This window comes from Cetorhinus maximus, chromosome 7 (assembly GCF_964194155.1).
Source record: "Cetorhinus maximus chromosome 7, sCetMax3.hap1.1, whole genome shotgun sequence".
Classification (NCBI taxonomy): domain Eukaryota; kingdom Metazoa; phylum Chordata; class Chondrichthyes; order Lamniformes; family Cetorhinidae; genus Cetorhinus; species Cetorhinus maximus.
In genome coordinates, this window is record NC_135885.1 from 33,425,088 (window position 1) to 33,437,796 (window position 12,709).

At 40.4% G+C, this 12,709-nt stretch overlaps 1 protein-coding gene across 3 annotated transcripts in view; it reads left to right on the plus strand.

Moving 5' to 3' along the window:
* The window catches only part of dclk1a (doublecortin-like kinase 1a), a 317,723-nt gene that overhangs the window by 249,230 nt on the left and 55,784 nt on the right, over positions 1-12,709 (plus strand). For all 3 annotated transcript variants that reach the window (XM_078545311.1, XM_078545312.1, XM_078545313.1), the window contains 2 exons: positions 3,841-3,974; positions 5,708-5,785. In XM_078545311.1, the coding sequence (XP_078401437.1) occupies positions 3,841-3,974; positions 5,708-5,785 (212 nt within the window). The remainder of the gene's footprint in view (positions 1-3,840; positions 3,975-5,707; positions 5,786-12,709) is intronic.

Here is a 12,709-nt window from a genome sequence, read left to right on the forward strand (position 1 = left end):
TGTCAGACGTAGGAATATCTCTGCACCAAGCATCTCCCAGAAATACATCCAGTAGCTGCAGGACCTGAGCTCAGACACAGAACACACCACTCCTGACCTCAGACATGGAACGCGCCACTCCTGATCTTAGACATGGAACATGCCACTCCTGACCTCAGACACGGAACACACAACTCCTGACCTCAGACATAGAACACACCACTCCTGACCTCAGACACGGAACAGACCACTCCTGAGCTCAGCATTAGGAAGTTCTTCTCCAAACCTCAGACATTCGATTCTACTGCTCTCAGTTGCCAGGTTGCTGGAAATCCCCTTCAGTTCATACTTGGCTAAATTTGGGCCTCGTCCTACTAGATACCCCCATTAACTTCTTGCCTGACTGATCTGCTCCTAGCCCCTATTGCATTCCTTGCTGAACTGTTCCATTCCCTGTTGCTGACCACTTCTGAGCAACACCCACCATAGGAGATCAAGAACAGAAAATGCTGAAACACTCAGCAGGTCTGACAGAATTTGGAAAGGGAGCAAATCAAATTCAGGTGTAGACTTTTCTTCAAAACTGTTCATCACCCAAAAGTCAATAGATGATGCCTAATCTTGAGTGTTCCTTGAATTTTCTGTTTTTGTTTCAGATGTCCAGCATCTGCAGTTTATTATAGATCTTTGATTTTAGGATAGAAAACTGTTTAAATTTAATTAAAAATATTAATCTAGAATATCACTTTAGATCTTACGTCGTTTATAATGTGAGATTTTGCTCATTTTATCCCTCCCCAAAATCTGTGGGCCTAATTTTAATTCACTCAGAACTCGTTCACTGAGCTTAAATCAGACCCTATCTCTTCAACCAGATCTTTGGTAACCTATTGCAATTCTTCTAACTCCTATTTGGGGTCTGTTTTGTGAAACACCTCAGGGCATTTTGCTGCACCAACAGTGCTAGAAAAGTGCTAATTGTTACATTACTAATGCCAAATATTGGAGACTGGTTGGATAATTTAAATTATTTTGCATACCTATAAAAGGAAGGGTCAATATTATAATCAACAATTTGCATTTTGTAGTCCATTGAATGCAAGCATTTAGAACAAAATAAGTACATCAGTGCCTTGTTTTCTCGGTTCTTAATTTACGTGCTCATTTTTGCAAGCATGTACTGCTCTGGCAACTTGTGTCTTTGACCTTTGTGCTCAATCATGTGCAGCCTTGGAACTGATAATTCCTTTAAGCACAAAGGAAATAAAATGAGGCAATATTTTGAACAGTAACTAATTATTGGGTAATGAAGTCTCAAATTAGTTGTTAGGATAATAAACGCTTCTTATTTCTCTTTACACCAGAGAACAATTAAGCTAGATAGTTGCGAGAAGTAGAACGTGATTTAATGATACCGGAAAATGGTTCTACTGTTCAGTTGGTCTGATTTTTTTAATAACAGTTTCTGATTAGTCTGCATTTTTTGTGTGTTATTATTAGGTTGTTCTTCTGAGCCAGAGAGCAGAGGATTACCTCTCTACTAATATTATACTGTACCATGAGGAATACAATAATAAAGCACGGTTGCAGTAACTCTCAAGCGAATATGTGAAAACATTAAGGAAAATTGTGAAACACTTAACTATATGCACGCATTGAATACTGATGTATTAGCAGCAGATTCAGTATAGAAATGTCCTAGTTACAACCAAATGTTATCTTCACTTAGTCTGGTCTATTGACCAAAATTTTATAATGCAGGGACAATGAATCCACACCTGGTTAAATACATCCATTGAATTAATGGGCGGAATCTTCTGGTCTGGAGTTTAAGTTGGGAGGCAGGAGTGGAAGAGAGTAAGATTTCTGCTCGGGGGCAGGATTGCTGTTCACATGTAATCTCTCGCTGTTCAGCTCATTAGATATGCATGCGCGAGGAGCACAGCAAATCTTGCGGCAGGGAGGGCAGGAAATCGACGCCCCCCCCCTCTGATTCCTCCTCAGCTAGATCATAACTAGTACGAGTGCAGGGTTGCCTGGAGCCAGCCTCATGTACGCCTGGGGTGGTCTATGGAAAAAATTGTAGTGATCCATCTAGTCAGCATATTCTTTGAACCCCTCTCAGCATTTCAGACAATACCTAGCATTGGTCTACCCCTGGGCTCCCCCAACCCCACCATGATGCACCCCACCCTGGAGGACCTTAGATGAGTTCTCCTCTCGTTCATACATCCACATGCATAGAAACTGCTGTATTGACCAGGGTAATGAAAGCCATGCCTGCGTACCCTCCTTCAAATACTATTGGGCTTCCCCCCATCTGCCTCAAGACACATTAGAGAGATTCTTGCCTTGGCATCAGGGATGTACCCCCTCTCCATTATCAGCCATGACCATCTACCGTGGACCCTTGAGGCTCTAAACTGGCACATTGTTGTCAAGCCCCTCTCCCACCCTTGGCGCCCCCCCCCCCGCCTTGGTCAATTTGAATTGCCCTTCAGCACAGACTTTACTGCAGCTCCCAACCTTGCTGGGATCTCGACATTGGGACCCATGAGTCAGGGAGCAAACCTGCTGCTGTTTGGGCTTCATCATAGAGAGGAGAACATACCTGAATATGGCTCACATCCAGTTGCCTCATGATCATTCGGATGTCCCTTTAGTTAGCCAAGTGTGCTCACCTTTAACCCCATCCACCTGAAAAGGCTCTCCTCACACTCCAAGGATTCACATGTACGGATCAAATGTATCATGAAGATGAGCCTTGAGAAAATATTGCATGTAACTTTCCAGACAAGCTCTACCACCTTCTACCCACTAACCTCCCCCCCATCACTCTTGACTCACCCAATATAACGATTCCTCTCCCCTCTGTTGCCCTTGAAATTCCCCTGTTACTGTGGAGCCTATAGCCACCACCCTTCACATGCCTTCTCTGTCCTCTGAGCCTACACCCATTACCGTTCCCATGCCCACCTTGACCTCTCCCATTATCTGCGCCATCTGTTTTGTCCATTTCTGTGAGACCATCCACTACCTAACCATGACCCTGGCGCAGCCACCCTATAGCAGTTCACTATGCCCTCTTGCTCTGATTGTTCCCACTGTCGCCCAGTTACCTCAGTGCAACCCCAGCACCCCATTGCAGATAGCACCAATCCCATCCTCTTTAGGACCATCTCGCTCCCACCATCCCTGCCCAGAAACAGCCTCACCCATTCTCAGGACCCCCACACACAACATGCAAGGCCCTTCCCTCACTCCCACATCCCTGCACCCTCACCTTTCCTCCCCGGCTCCGTCCCTGTACCGGACTCCCTCCCTCGGTCAGTCTTGCATCCCCATGCCCCTTACACTGCTGCCATTTGGTCATTTCCTCATTGAACAACGCTCCCCAAAGAGGAAATAAACAATGGCTACTCACTCCAATTCCAGCAAGCTGACAACCTTGCCTGCTGCACACCACTTATATGCAGTCGTAAATCTGAAAGCACGTATTGCTCACTCGCTGATAACTTAATTAGAAAGGTGAACTTAATTCTGGTGAAGTGGCCTTTTAATGAGCGTAAATGATATGCAGATGTATGCAAATGTGCTTCCCAATGCCTACTGTTGGGAAGCTCAACACGCCTTCAAACTTTCCTGAACTTAATTGCAAAAATTCATCCCGCTGTTGGGAAGCTGATTTTTGGCCTCCTGCTTGATTACGCTCCTTCACCTGCCTTGCTTCCCCCTCCAGGGAGCTGCACAAGATTCTGCCCAATATTTCCATTATTCAACTATCAACTGATGTGCCATTACTGTAGTAATAAATCATATATAGTTTCCATTTACCAAATTCTTTGCATTTTATCACAACAGGTATATGAACATCAGGATGGAAGTAAATCTCTGAAACTAGGGGACTTTGGCCTTGCTACAGTGGTTGATGGGCCTTTGTACACTGTCTGTGGAACCCCTACATATGTGGCTCCGGAAATAATTGCTGAAACTGGGTATTGTACTACTGAATATGCACACCATGTTTATATGTTCTCTTAATACAAATACCTTCTTTGGTCACTATTGTTTACATTTTCTTTTGCCAATTGCACTCTTTTTTTCCCCCTCTGTTCTCTCCAGAAGTCACTGACCCTTGCTGCCTGTCCTCTGTCCACTTAACCAAGCAATTATATTTCATGTATAAACCTAGATAATGACTATTGACAGGCTGTGCAATCATGAAGAACATCATACTCAAGCCTGGGCCTCTTTTCTTTCCCTACTCCAGAAGGGGTGAAGCCAATTCTAGCAGCCTCTCCGGGATAGACTAACTCAGCACAGATTAAGAATTGAGCCTTGACCTTGTGCTTTATTACAAGGTGTTCTTATATTGTGCTAGTGCTGCCAGATTCCTGAAGTACAGACTTCACATACTAGCTACAACCAAATAAAATTCCTGACTGGCTACGAGCAAGGATTCCGAAGACCCAATAATTATGGGTTTTCCTGGCAGGTAATCCTAGTGAGTTCCAGCAGTTTTACATTTAGCTTGCAGTTGGCTGCGGGAGACCCACAATTTGGTAACAATCTGTTCCTGTGATGGCTTCATACCATATAAAAGTATTTTGGTGCTTTTTAATCAGTTGGTACATTTACCTACTAAGGCCATCAGAAAAGTTCTGTTTGAAATTTAAGATATATATAAAGGACATTTCACAGGTGTCAGTGGGTAGTTCTTTGATGTGTGCACACATGACCATAATCTGTGAATTAGTTATGAGGGTCTTCGGCATGAGAGAATAGACACCAAAATACAATGTATTAATTCTCGCCATTTGATGAAGACGTAGTTCTTGTTACAACTGTGGCAGAAATATATTTTTAATTTGGTTCTAGAACATTCATCAACAGTTGCTGACCTAATTCATATTTGTGGATATTTATTTTTGATTTATACATGCTAGATACAAGCCCACTAGTAATTTAAATTACCACTCATAGAAAAAAAATTCTGGGGAGTTTTCTGTGCTGAACAAACATATATTTTATGAAATAGAATATTTTTTTTATTAAGCAGGTGTTAGCTCTCAGGTCTGAGTTTACTTAAACAGTCTTTCTGCTCCATCCTGAAAATGTGCTTAGCCAAACCTCAAAACAGCATACCCTTGTGCATTAGTGGAACATTTCTATTGTATATACAAATAATTCTTCTGACATCTTTATTGCCAGTTTAACAGGAGATTTGTGTTTTGCATTAAGACAGCAGAGCTCATTTCATTTATAGTTTTTGTAGCTTCTAAGAGAGAAGAAACTTATCTTCTGTTGATTCAGACCTAGATCTCAGAAGTGAAAGGAGTGCCCTTAACTCATTGCATTGCTCCTTGTGCCTTATTGTTATTTTGGAGATGGTGCCTAATTCACAACTGTCAGTGTTTCTTCTTTCAAGAGATAGATCACATCACTTTTATTCAGAACGCTACCTACTCACCCAATTGGAAGCTAATGAAACACCCACTGAGCCAGCAAAACAGCCCTGGTACAATACTTAGAGTAATAGCTCTCCAGTTGAGAGACAAAGGCATCACTATCCATTAGGATGCTGCGTAATGTCCATTAATTATAATGTCAGCATCTTCTATGTAATGAATAATGCATGAACCTCATAGTAATTCATTTTACACAAATTGAGTTCAGGGCTTGGTTATACTTCATACACACATTTCTAATGAGGACTTTTTCTTCATAGTTATGGTCTGAAGGTGGACATCTGGGCTGCTGGTGTGATTACTTATATTCTGCTTTGTGGTTTCCCTCCATTTCGTGGGTATGTACAGTGCACATTCTTTTTGATTTCAGCATTTTTGTTTAACTTTGTCACTATTAGCAGATGAATGCTTAACATACAGTATTCCACTGTCTAACACTGCTTATTTTAATGGATTAACAACAAAAACTTGCACTTATATAGTGTCATTAATGTTAGGAAGCATCCAAAGTGCCTCACACCAGTGTAATTAGACAGAAATTGACAGCCAAATGAGGAGTTATTAGGACTGGGGCCAAACAGCATGGTCAAACAGATACGTTTTAAGGAAGGCTTTAAAAGAGAAAAAGCTGGAGAGACGGAGATTAAGGGAGGAAATTTTACAGTTTAGTGCCTAGATGGCTGAAGGCACAGCCACAATAGTGAGATGAAGCTAATGGGGGTAGACATGAGCCAAGGTTGGAGGAATGCAGATTTTTCAGAGGATTGTGGGGCTGTAAGAGGTTAAGATTGGGAGGGTCATGGTCAGGGAGGATTTGAACATGAGCACAAGACTTTTAAAAATTGAGGTATTGGTGGATCGGGAACCAATGTACGTCAGTTAGCTCAGGGCTACTGCAAGTTAGGATAGGGGATGCAGAGTTTTAGTTCAGCTCATTTATGGAGGTTGGAAGCTGGGAGACCAGCCAGGTTAGCATTCAAAAAGTCAAGGTTGGTGGTAGGTAAGCATGGCTAAGCGTTTCAGCAGCAGATAAGCTGAGGTAAGGGTGGAGATGGGCAACGTTACAAAGGTAGAAATATGTGGTCTTTGTGATGGAGAAGTGCTGTGTGTTCTTGTTTTTTAATTCCCAGATGTTGGTAATCACACTTTAAGTTTCAAAAGACAAGAGCTCTTTATGTTTAATATTTGCCAAGCTGCCTTGTACAATAGAAGGCCAGGTTGAACTGGTCCTGTTACGCATCACATGACTCTAGTGCAGCCATGAAAAGTGGCCCCCAGAACACTTACACATAACAATTAGCTCCTAGCTCTTTACAGATATTTACAATACAACAATATATAACACCCCTTTTTCTTTAAAACATAATGCCCCCATCAGTGTAGCTGTTCCAGTCAATAACTTTTCTAAACTAAAGATTATCAATTGACTTTTGGAAATAAACTAAACCCATTTTTAAGAACCTTTTATGGCATGTATTCTTTTCTAAAAACATTATTCATGGTATTGCTTTGGTGTTAAGAGGTTGTGCCTCCACCTTGTAGGTTTAACATTCATTGCTCTTAGCGGTGAGTTGCTGATCTCATCTCTAATTTGACTCAGTTTTTGTGGTGTTACATTCACTAGGTAATGAATCTTTATATCTCAACCTTCTATCTCCTGTGATGACAACTGAGATAGGTTATCTGCCAGCCCCATTTCTCTTCCTGGTGTGTATTTCAGAAATCATAACTCTGAAGCCTCAAGAGTAACCTCTGTAGTCTTATTGATGCTTTACACAGATTCTTCTTTTAAATCTTCTCCAGTGGATGGTGATCACTCTCCGCTATGATCTTTCTCCCATAGAGATATGAATGGAACTTCTCACATCCATAAACGACTGCTCTCTTTCTATGTAGGTATACCTAGTCTCAGTTGGGGTTAGAGATTTTAATGTGAATGCTATCGGTTTTCCCTCTTGTACCAGGGCTGTCCCCAGTCGTTTCGTAGAACCATCTACTCGCAGAGTGACAGGTTTCTTTCTATCTTAGTATGACAGACTTGTCTCCTGGCATTTCACCTTTTTGAGTTTATGGAAACTCCTGTCATGTGACTCTGACCACTGGTGCTCTGTATCTTCTTTCATCAGCTCCCGCAGGTTTGCTGTGTGGTTTGACGTATGTGGTATGAAGGAGCTCATGTATTGGATCAAGCCAAGCAAACTCCTCAACTCTCTATCTCTTAGGGCTTCCTCCCAGAGATAGCCATGATTCTTTCAGGGCTCAGCTTGATTCCATCAGGTGTGTACTCCATTCCGAAGAACTGGCATTCTGTCACCTTCACAATACATTTGTCTGCATTTAACTTGATCCCAGCTTTCCTGGTTCTCTCCATGACTTCATGTAGATGGTAGTCATGATCTTTTCTCATCTACACCTTCTATCTGCTATGCTGACTACTCCTTTGCATCCCCTGTATATCTCCTCTACTTTCTGCTGGACCACATCCTGGCTCACTTTTAAAGCCAAGAGGTAGACATTGGAATTTGTACAATCCAAAGGGTGTGTTGAATATTGTCAACAGCAAAAATTCCGCATCTAGTTTTGCATTCCAGTAGCCACTTCTGGCATCGAGCTTGCTGAAAACTTTTGCCCCTGCCACTGCTGGTGAAATCTGTTTCATTGTTGGAATGGGGTAGTGATCCCACTTCATGGCTTGATTAAGATCTTTGGGATCCAGGGGAAATCTTAGATGTCCATTTGGCTTCTATCTCACCATGATGGAATTTACCCAATCTGTAAGCTCCGTGACTCTGGTGATCACCTTCTTCTCTTCCATCTCTTGGAACTCTCTTTCAGGCTTTCTTTTTAGTTCTTTTGGTGCTTTATGTGGGGGCTGAATCATTGGTTTCATCGCCAGGTCAATAGTGATGTGATACTCAAAATCTTCAAAGCATCCAACCATCTCTTCGGAACGCTCCAGGCACTTTTGCACCAGACCTGCTTTGCATCTGATTGGAGGGTGCTTTTCATTGGGTGTACTCTCTTCCAACCCTCAGTTCCGCCTCCTTTACCTCATGTTTTACTGAGATAATCTGCAGCTCTTCACAGCTGCTCAGCCCAAGGATAGCAGCACCATCTGTTTTAGTGATGTGATTAGCACTTTCTGTATTTCAGGGTGTGCAGAACCTTAAATTAGTTGATCTATCAGCCTTTCATCTGTGTCCTTAAAGTTACATTTTCTAGCTGCATTTTTAAAATCTTGTTACAAAGTTTTCAACAGGCTTCCATAATTCTTGTCAGAGGCCATGAAATTCATACCGGTAGATCCAATGATTTGATTTTGGCTGGAGATGGTTGCTGAATCTTTCAAAAATGTTGACTGGGATTTTGCTGTCCTCTTCAGTAAGGTCCCTGCTGTTGAATAAATTTAACCCTATATCTGCTGCTCACAGAAGGATTTGGCTGACCCTCTCTGCATTGCTAGTGCCTTTTAGGAAACTATCGATTGTCAATCTGAATTTTTGTTTAAACTTTGCAAATACCTCTACGATGACACCAGCTTCCCGATTTATTATGGGCTATAGCTGTGCATTCACTGCTGTGCAGATTGATTTTCATTTTTAGTTTTTGCACGATTCACTCACATTTTCTTCTGGTACTGATGTGGGTTAATTTTCCAAATCAGCACTAAATTAATTTAAAATGCTTTAGGTTTACTCACAGACACTTGTTGTCACCATGCTGTGTGTTCTTGTCTTTTAGTTCCCAGATGTTGGTAATAATCACACTTTAATCTTGGAAAGATGAGAGCTCTTTAAGTTTGATATTTGCCATGCTGCCTTGTACAACAGAAGGCCAGTTTGAAGTGGTTCTGTTACACATCTGTTATGACGCAGCAGATGATGTGTGCCAGGTAGACCAAATCCATGAGCGAAACCGCAGCTATCACAATGGTTTTGCACTTTATATTTATTTCAAGATGCGGGCACTGAATTCAGAAGTAATAAGCCCACCGAGACTTTCAGAGATTTAAAAAAAATTAAATTAGAATATTTATTAACAAAAGCAAAGATTTCAATCATATGCATAAGACTACAAATTACTATTATAATAACTCCTAAAATTCCTAATTAACCTGACTCCCAGTTATATCCCCTTACGGCAATGGTCCAAAAATAGAATTTAGATTTTAAACAGATCCAGCAAATTAACACAATACCCAGGACAGTGGAATTCCAATTGGCTTTTCTCCAGCTTCTCTTTTGGTAGACAGCAGACTTATGCAGATACTGGAGGCTTCATGAAGGCTATTTCACACAGTTCTGTTAGATCTCACATGGCCTCCTGGCACACAGTCTCATTCTCCTTTAAATGTGTATATGTAAATTCTCTTTGAAACAGTCTCTTCCTCACAATATAAAAACTTTAATGTTGCAACTATTTATTGTCAGTAACGTTTGGGAAAAATAAACACATTCCTTAGCCTTGCTTATCTACCTAGTTGTAAACAGACTAAAATCCCCTTGAAATCCAAATCTCCCTTCATCTACCTAAATATGCAAATTCCCATCACACCTTACATGCTAAGCCAGCATCCATGTTTACGCATTAGCATGTCAAGCACCAAGCTTCCTTTGATGAGTTAGAGCTTGAAGTCTACTTGACTCCAAAAGTAATTAAATCGCACACAGACAGACCCAACCACACTTACCCTCATAAACCTACTTTACAATAAACCAGAAAAATGTTATGAAAATTATTATACTTTCATGACACCTCCCTCCTTATGGGAAAATGAACATCATAATTTAAAAAGACAGCTTCATTTTCTTAACCCATCTTACACTATTACAATACCAGATGCAAGCATTAACATACATATATATATATATATATATATATATATATCAGTTTCCAGATTTTAAATGTCCAATTTCCCTTTGAGCTTTAAACTCTCGACAATGCATCTGCAATTAGATTTTCCATCCAGCCACATGTATAATCTGTAAATTAAATGGAACAATTGTGCTGTTTATATTGATGACTTGATAGCTTTCAGTCAAACATGGGAGAGCATTTACAACATCTGGAAGAATTATTTAATCGACCACAAGAGGCTAATTTAGTGATAAACTTGGCTAAAAGTGAATTTGCAAAGTTACATATCTAGGACATACCATTGGACACGATAAGGTGGCTCTGAGAGATGTGAACGTCAAAGCTATTATGGACTCCATCTGAACAACTTTGTGCTTCGGTCTTGAAATTTATCCAGAAATTTTAAAGAGTTGTGGTCTGTATAAACAATTGTTTCTAATGAATTATTTACAACATAAATCTCAAAATGCTGCAACGCTGACGCCAGATCCAAGAGTCTCCTTTAAACTGTCATACCTTCTGACACTCCTGTGTCCATTAAAACTTCGTGTTCATTTTTTAAAAGTTCAGTCAATAGAGCAACCACACTGCTAAAATTTGGTACAAATTCCCGGTAAAACCCACTCATGCTCAGAAATCTCAAAACTTCTCATTTTGTTGTAGGAAGGGGGAAATCCACGATAGCTTGGCTTTCATATCTCTCAGAGCCACCTTACCATGTCCAATGGTATGTCCTAGATATGTAACTTGCGCCTTTGCAAATTCACTTTTAGCCAAGTTCATCACTAAATTAGCTTCTTGTAGTCCATTAAATAATTATTCCAGATGTTTTAAATGCTCCTCCCATGTTTGACTGAAAACTATGAAGTCGTCAATATAAATAGCACAATTGCTCAGTCCGGCAATTACTTTGTTTGTCAGTCTTTGAAATCTTGCTGGTGCATTTTTCATGCCAAATGGCGTCACAAAAGCTGATATCTCCTTTGCTCCCTCCAGTGATAGTACTTGCCAAGTCTCAGCAAGTCAATCTTTGTGATAAACTTTGATTATCCCACTTTCTCAATGCAATCTTCCAACCATTGTATAGGATATGAATCTGCTTTTGCCACTGCATTCACCTTTCAATAGTCCAGTCTTTGTGTTCCATCTGGTTTCGGTACCATCACAATTGGCAAACTCCAGTTACTGCAACTAGACTCAGTGATGCCATTTCGAAACATGAATTCAATTCCTTTCTGTACTTGTGATAACTTTGCTGGACTTCTTCGATAAGGCAACATCCTTATAGATTATGAATCTTCTATAGCCACATCATGTGTAGCTAAATTTGCCCTCCCCAGCTTATTCCCACAAATAGCTTTGTGTGACTGAAATAGCTTCTCCAAATTACTTTGACACTTGTCTGGAAGATAACTCAATATTACATTTAAATTCTTAAGTACCCCCTCATTATCCAATTTGATTAGAGGAAAATCAACCCTTCATTTCTACCTCTTTCTCTTCATCTACTACCACAAATATTTCCTTTTGGTCCTCTTCCCTGTCAAAGTTATTTTTAAGCACATTTACATGACACACCCTCTGCTTCTTTCTTCTTTCTGGAGTATTTATTAAATAACTCACTTAACTCAGTTTATTTTCAACCCGTAAGGCCCACTAAAGCTTGCCTTTAACGTGTCACACAGTACTGGTAACAAAACTAACACTTATTCCCCAGCAAAAATACTACAAGATGTGGGTCTCCTATCTGCCTTCACTTTCATCATTTGCTGTGATATCTTTAAATGATCCCTAGCTAACTCACATGTTCTGTTCAATCTTTCTCTGAAGTTTGATACATAATCCAGGAGAGTCGTTTCTGAATTTTGACCTACCAATTTCTCATGAATTAACTTTAGTGGTCCCTTTTCTTTATGACATAGACTAATTCAAACGGACTAAATCTAGTTAATGCATTAGGAGCATCTCTAATAGCAAATAACAAGAATGGAATCCCTCTTTCTCAATCCTGTGGATAGCCCTGACTATATGCCCTCATCATGGCTTTTAAAGTTTGATGCCACTTTTCCAAAGCTCCTTGTGTTACAGGATGGTAAGCTGCTGATTTAAACTGTTTTATCCTCAAACTGTTCATTACTTCCTTAAACAGTGGTAACATGAAATTTGAATACTGATCTGATTGTATTTATTTTGGTAAACCATATCTTGTAAAAAGAAATTTAGTCAACTCTTCCACTATTCTCTTTCTTGTAATATTTCTCAAAGGTATCACTCCTGGAAACCTTGTAGACACATCCATTTTGTCAGCAAGTACTGTTTTCCACTTTTGGTCTGAGGGAGGGGTCCTACACAATCAATCATGACCCCGGTAAAAGGTTCCTCAATGCTTAAATTGAAATTAAAGG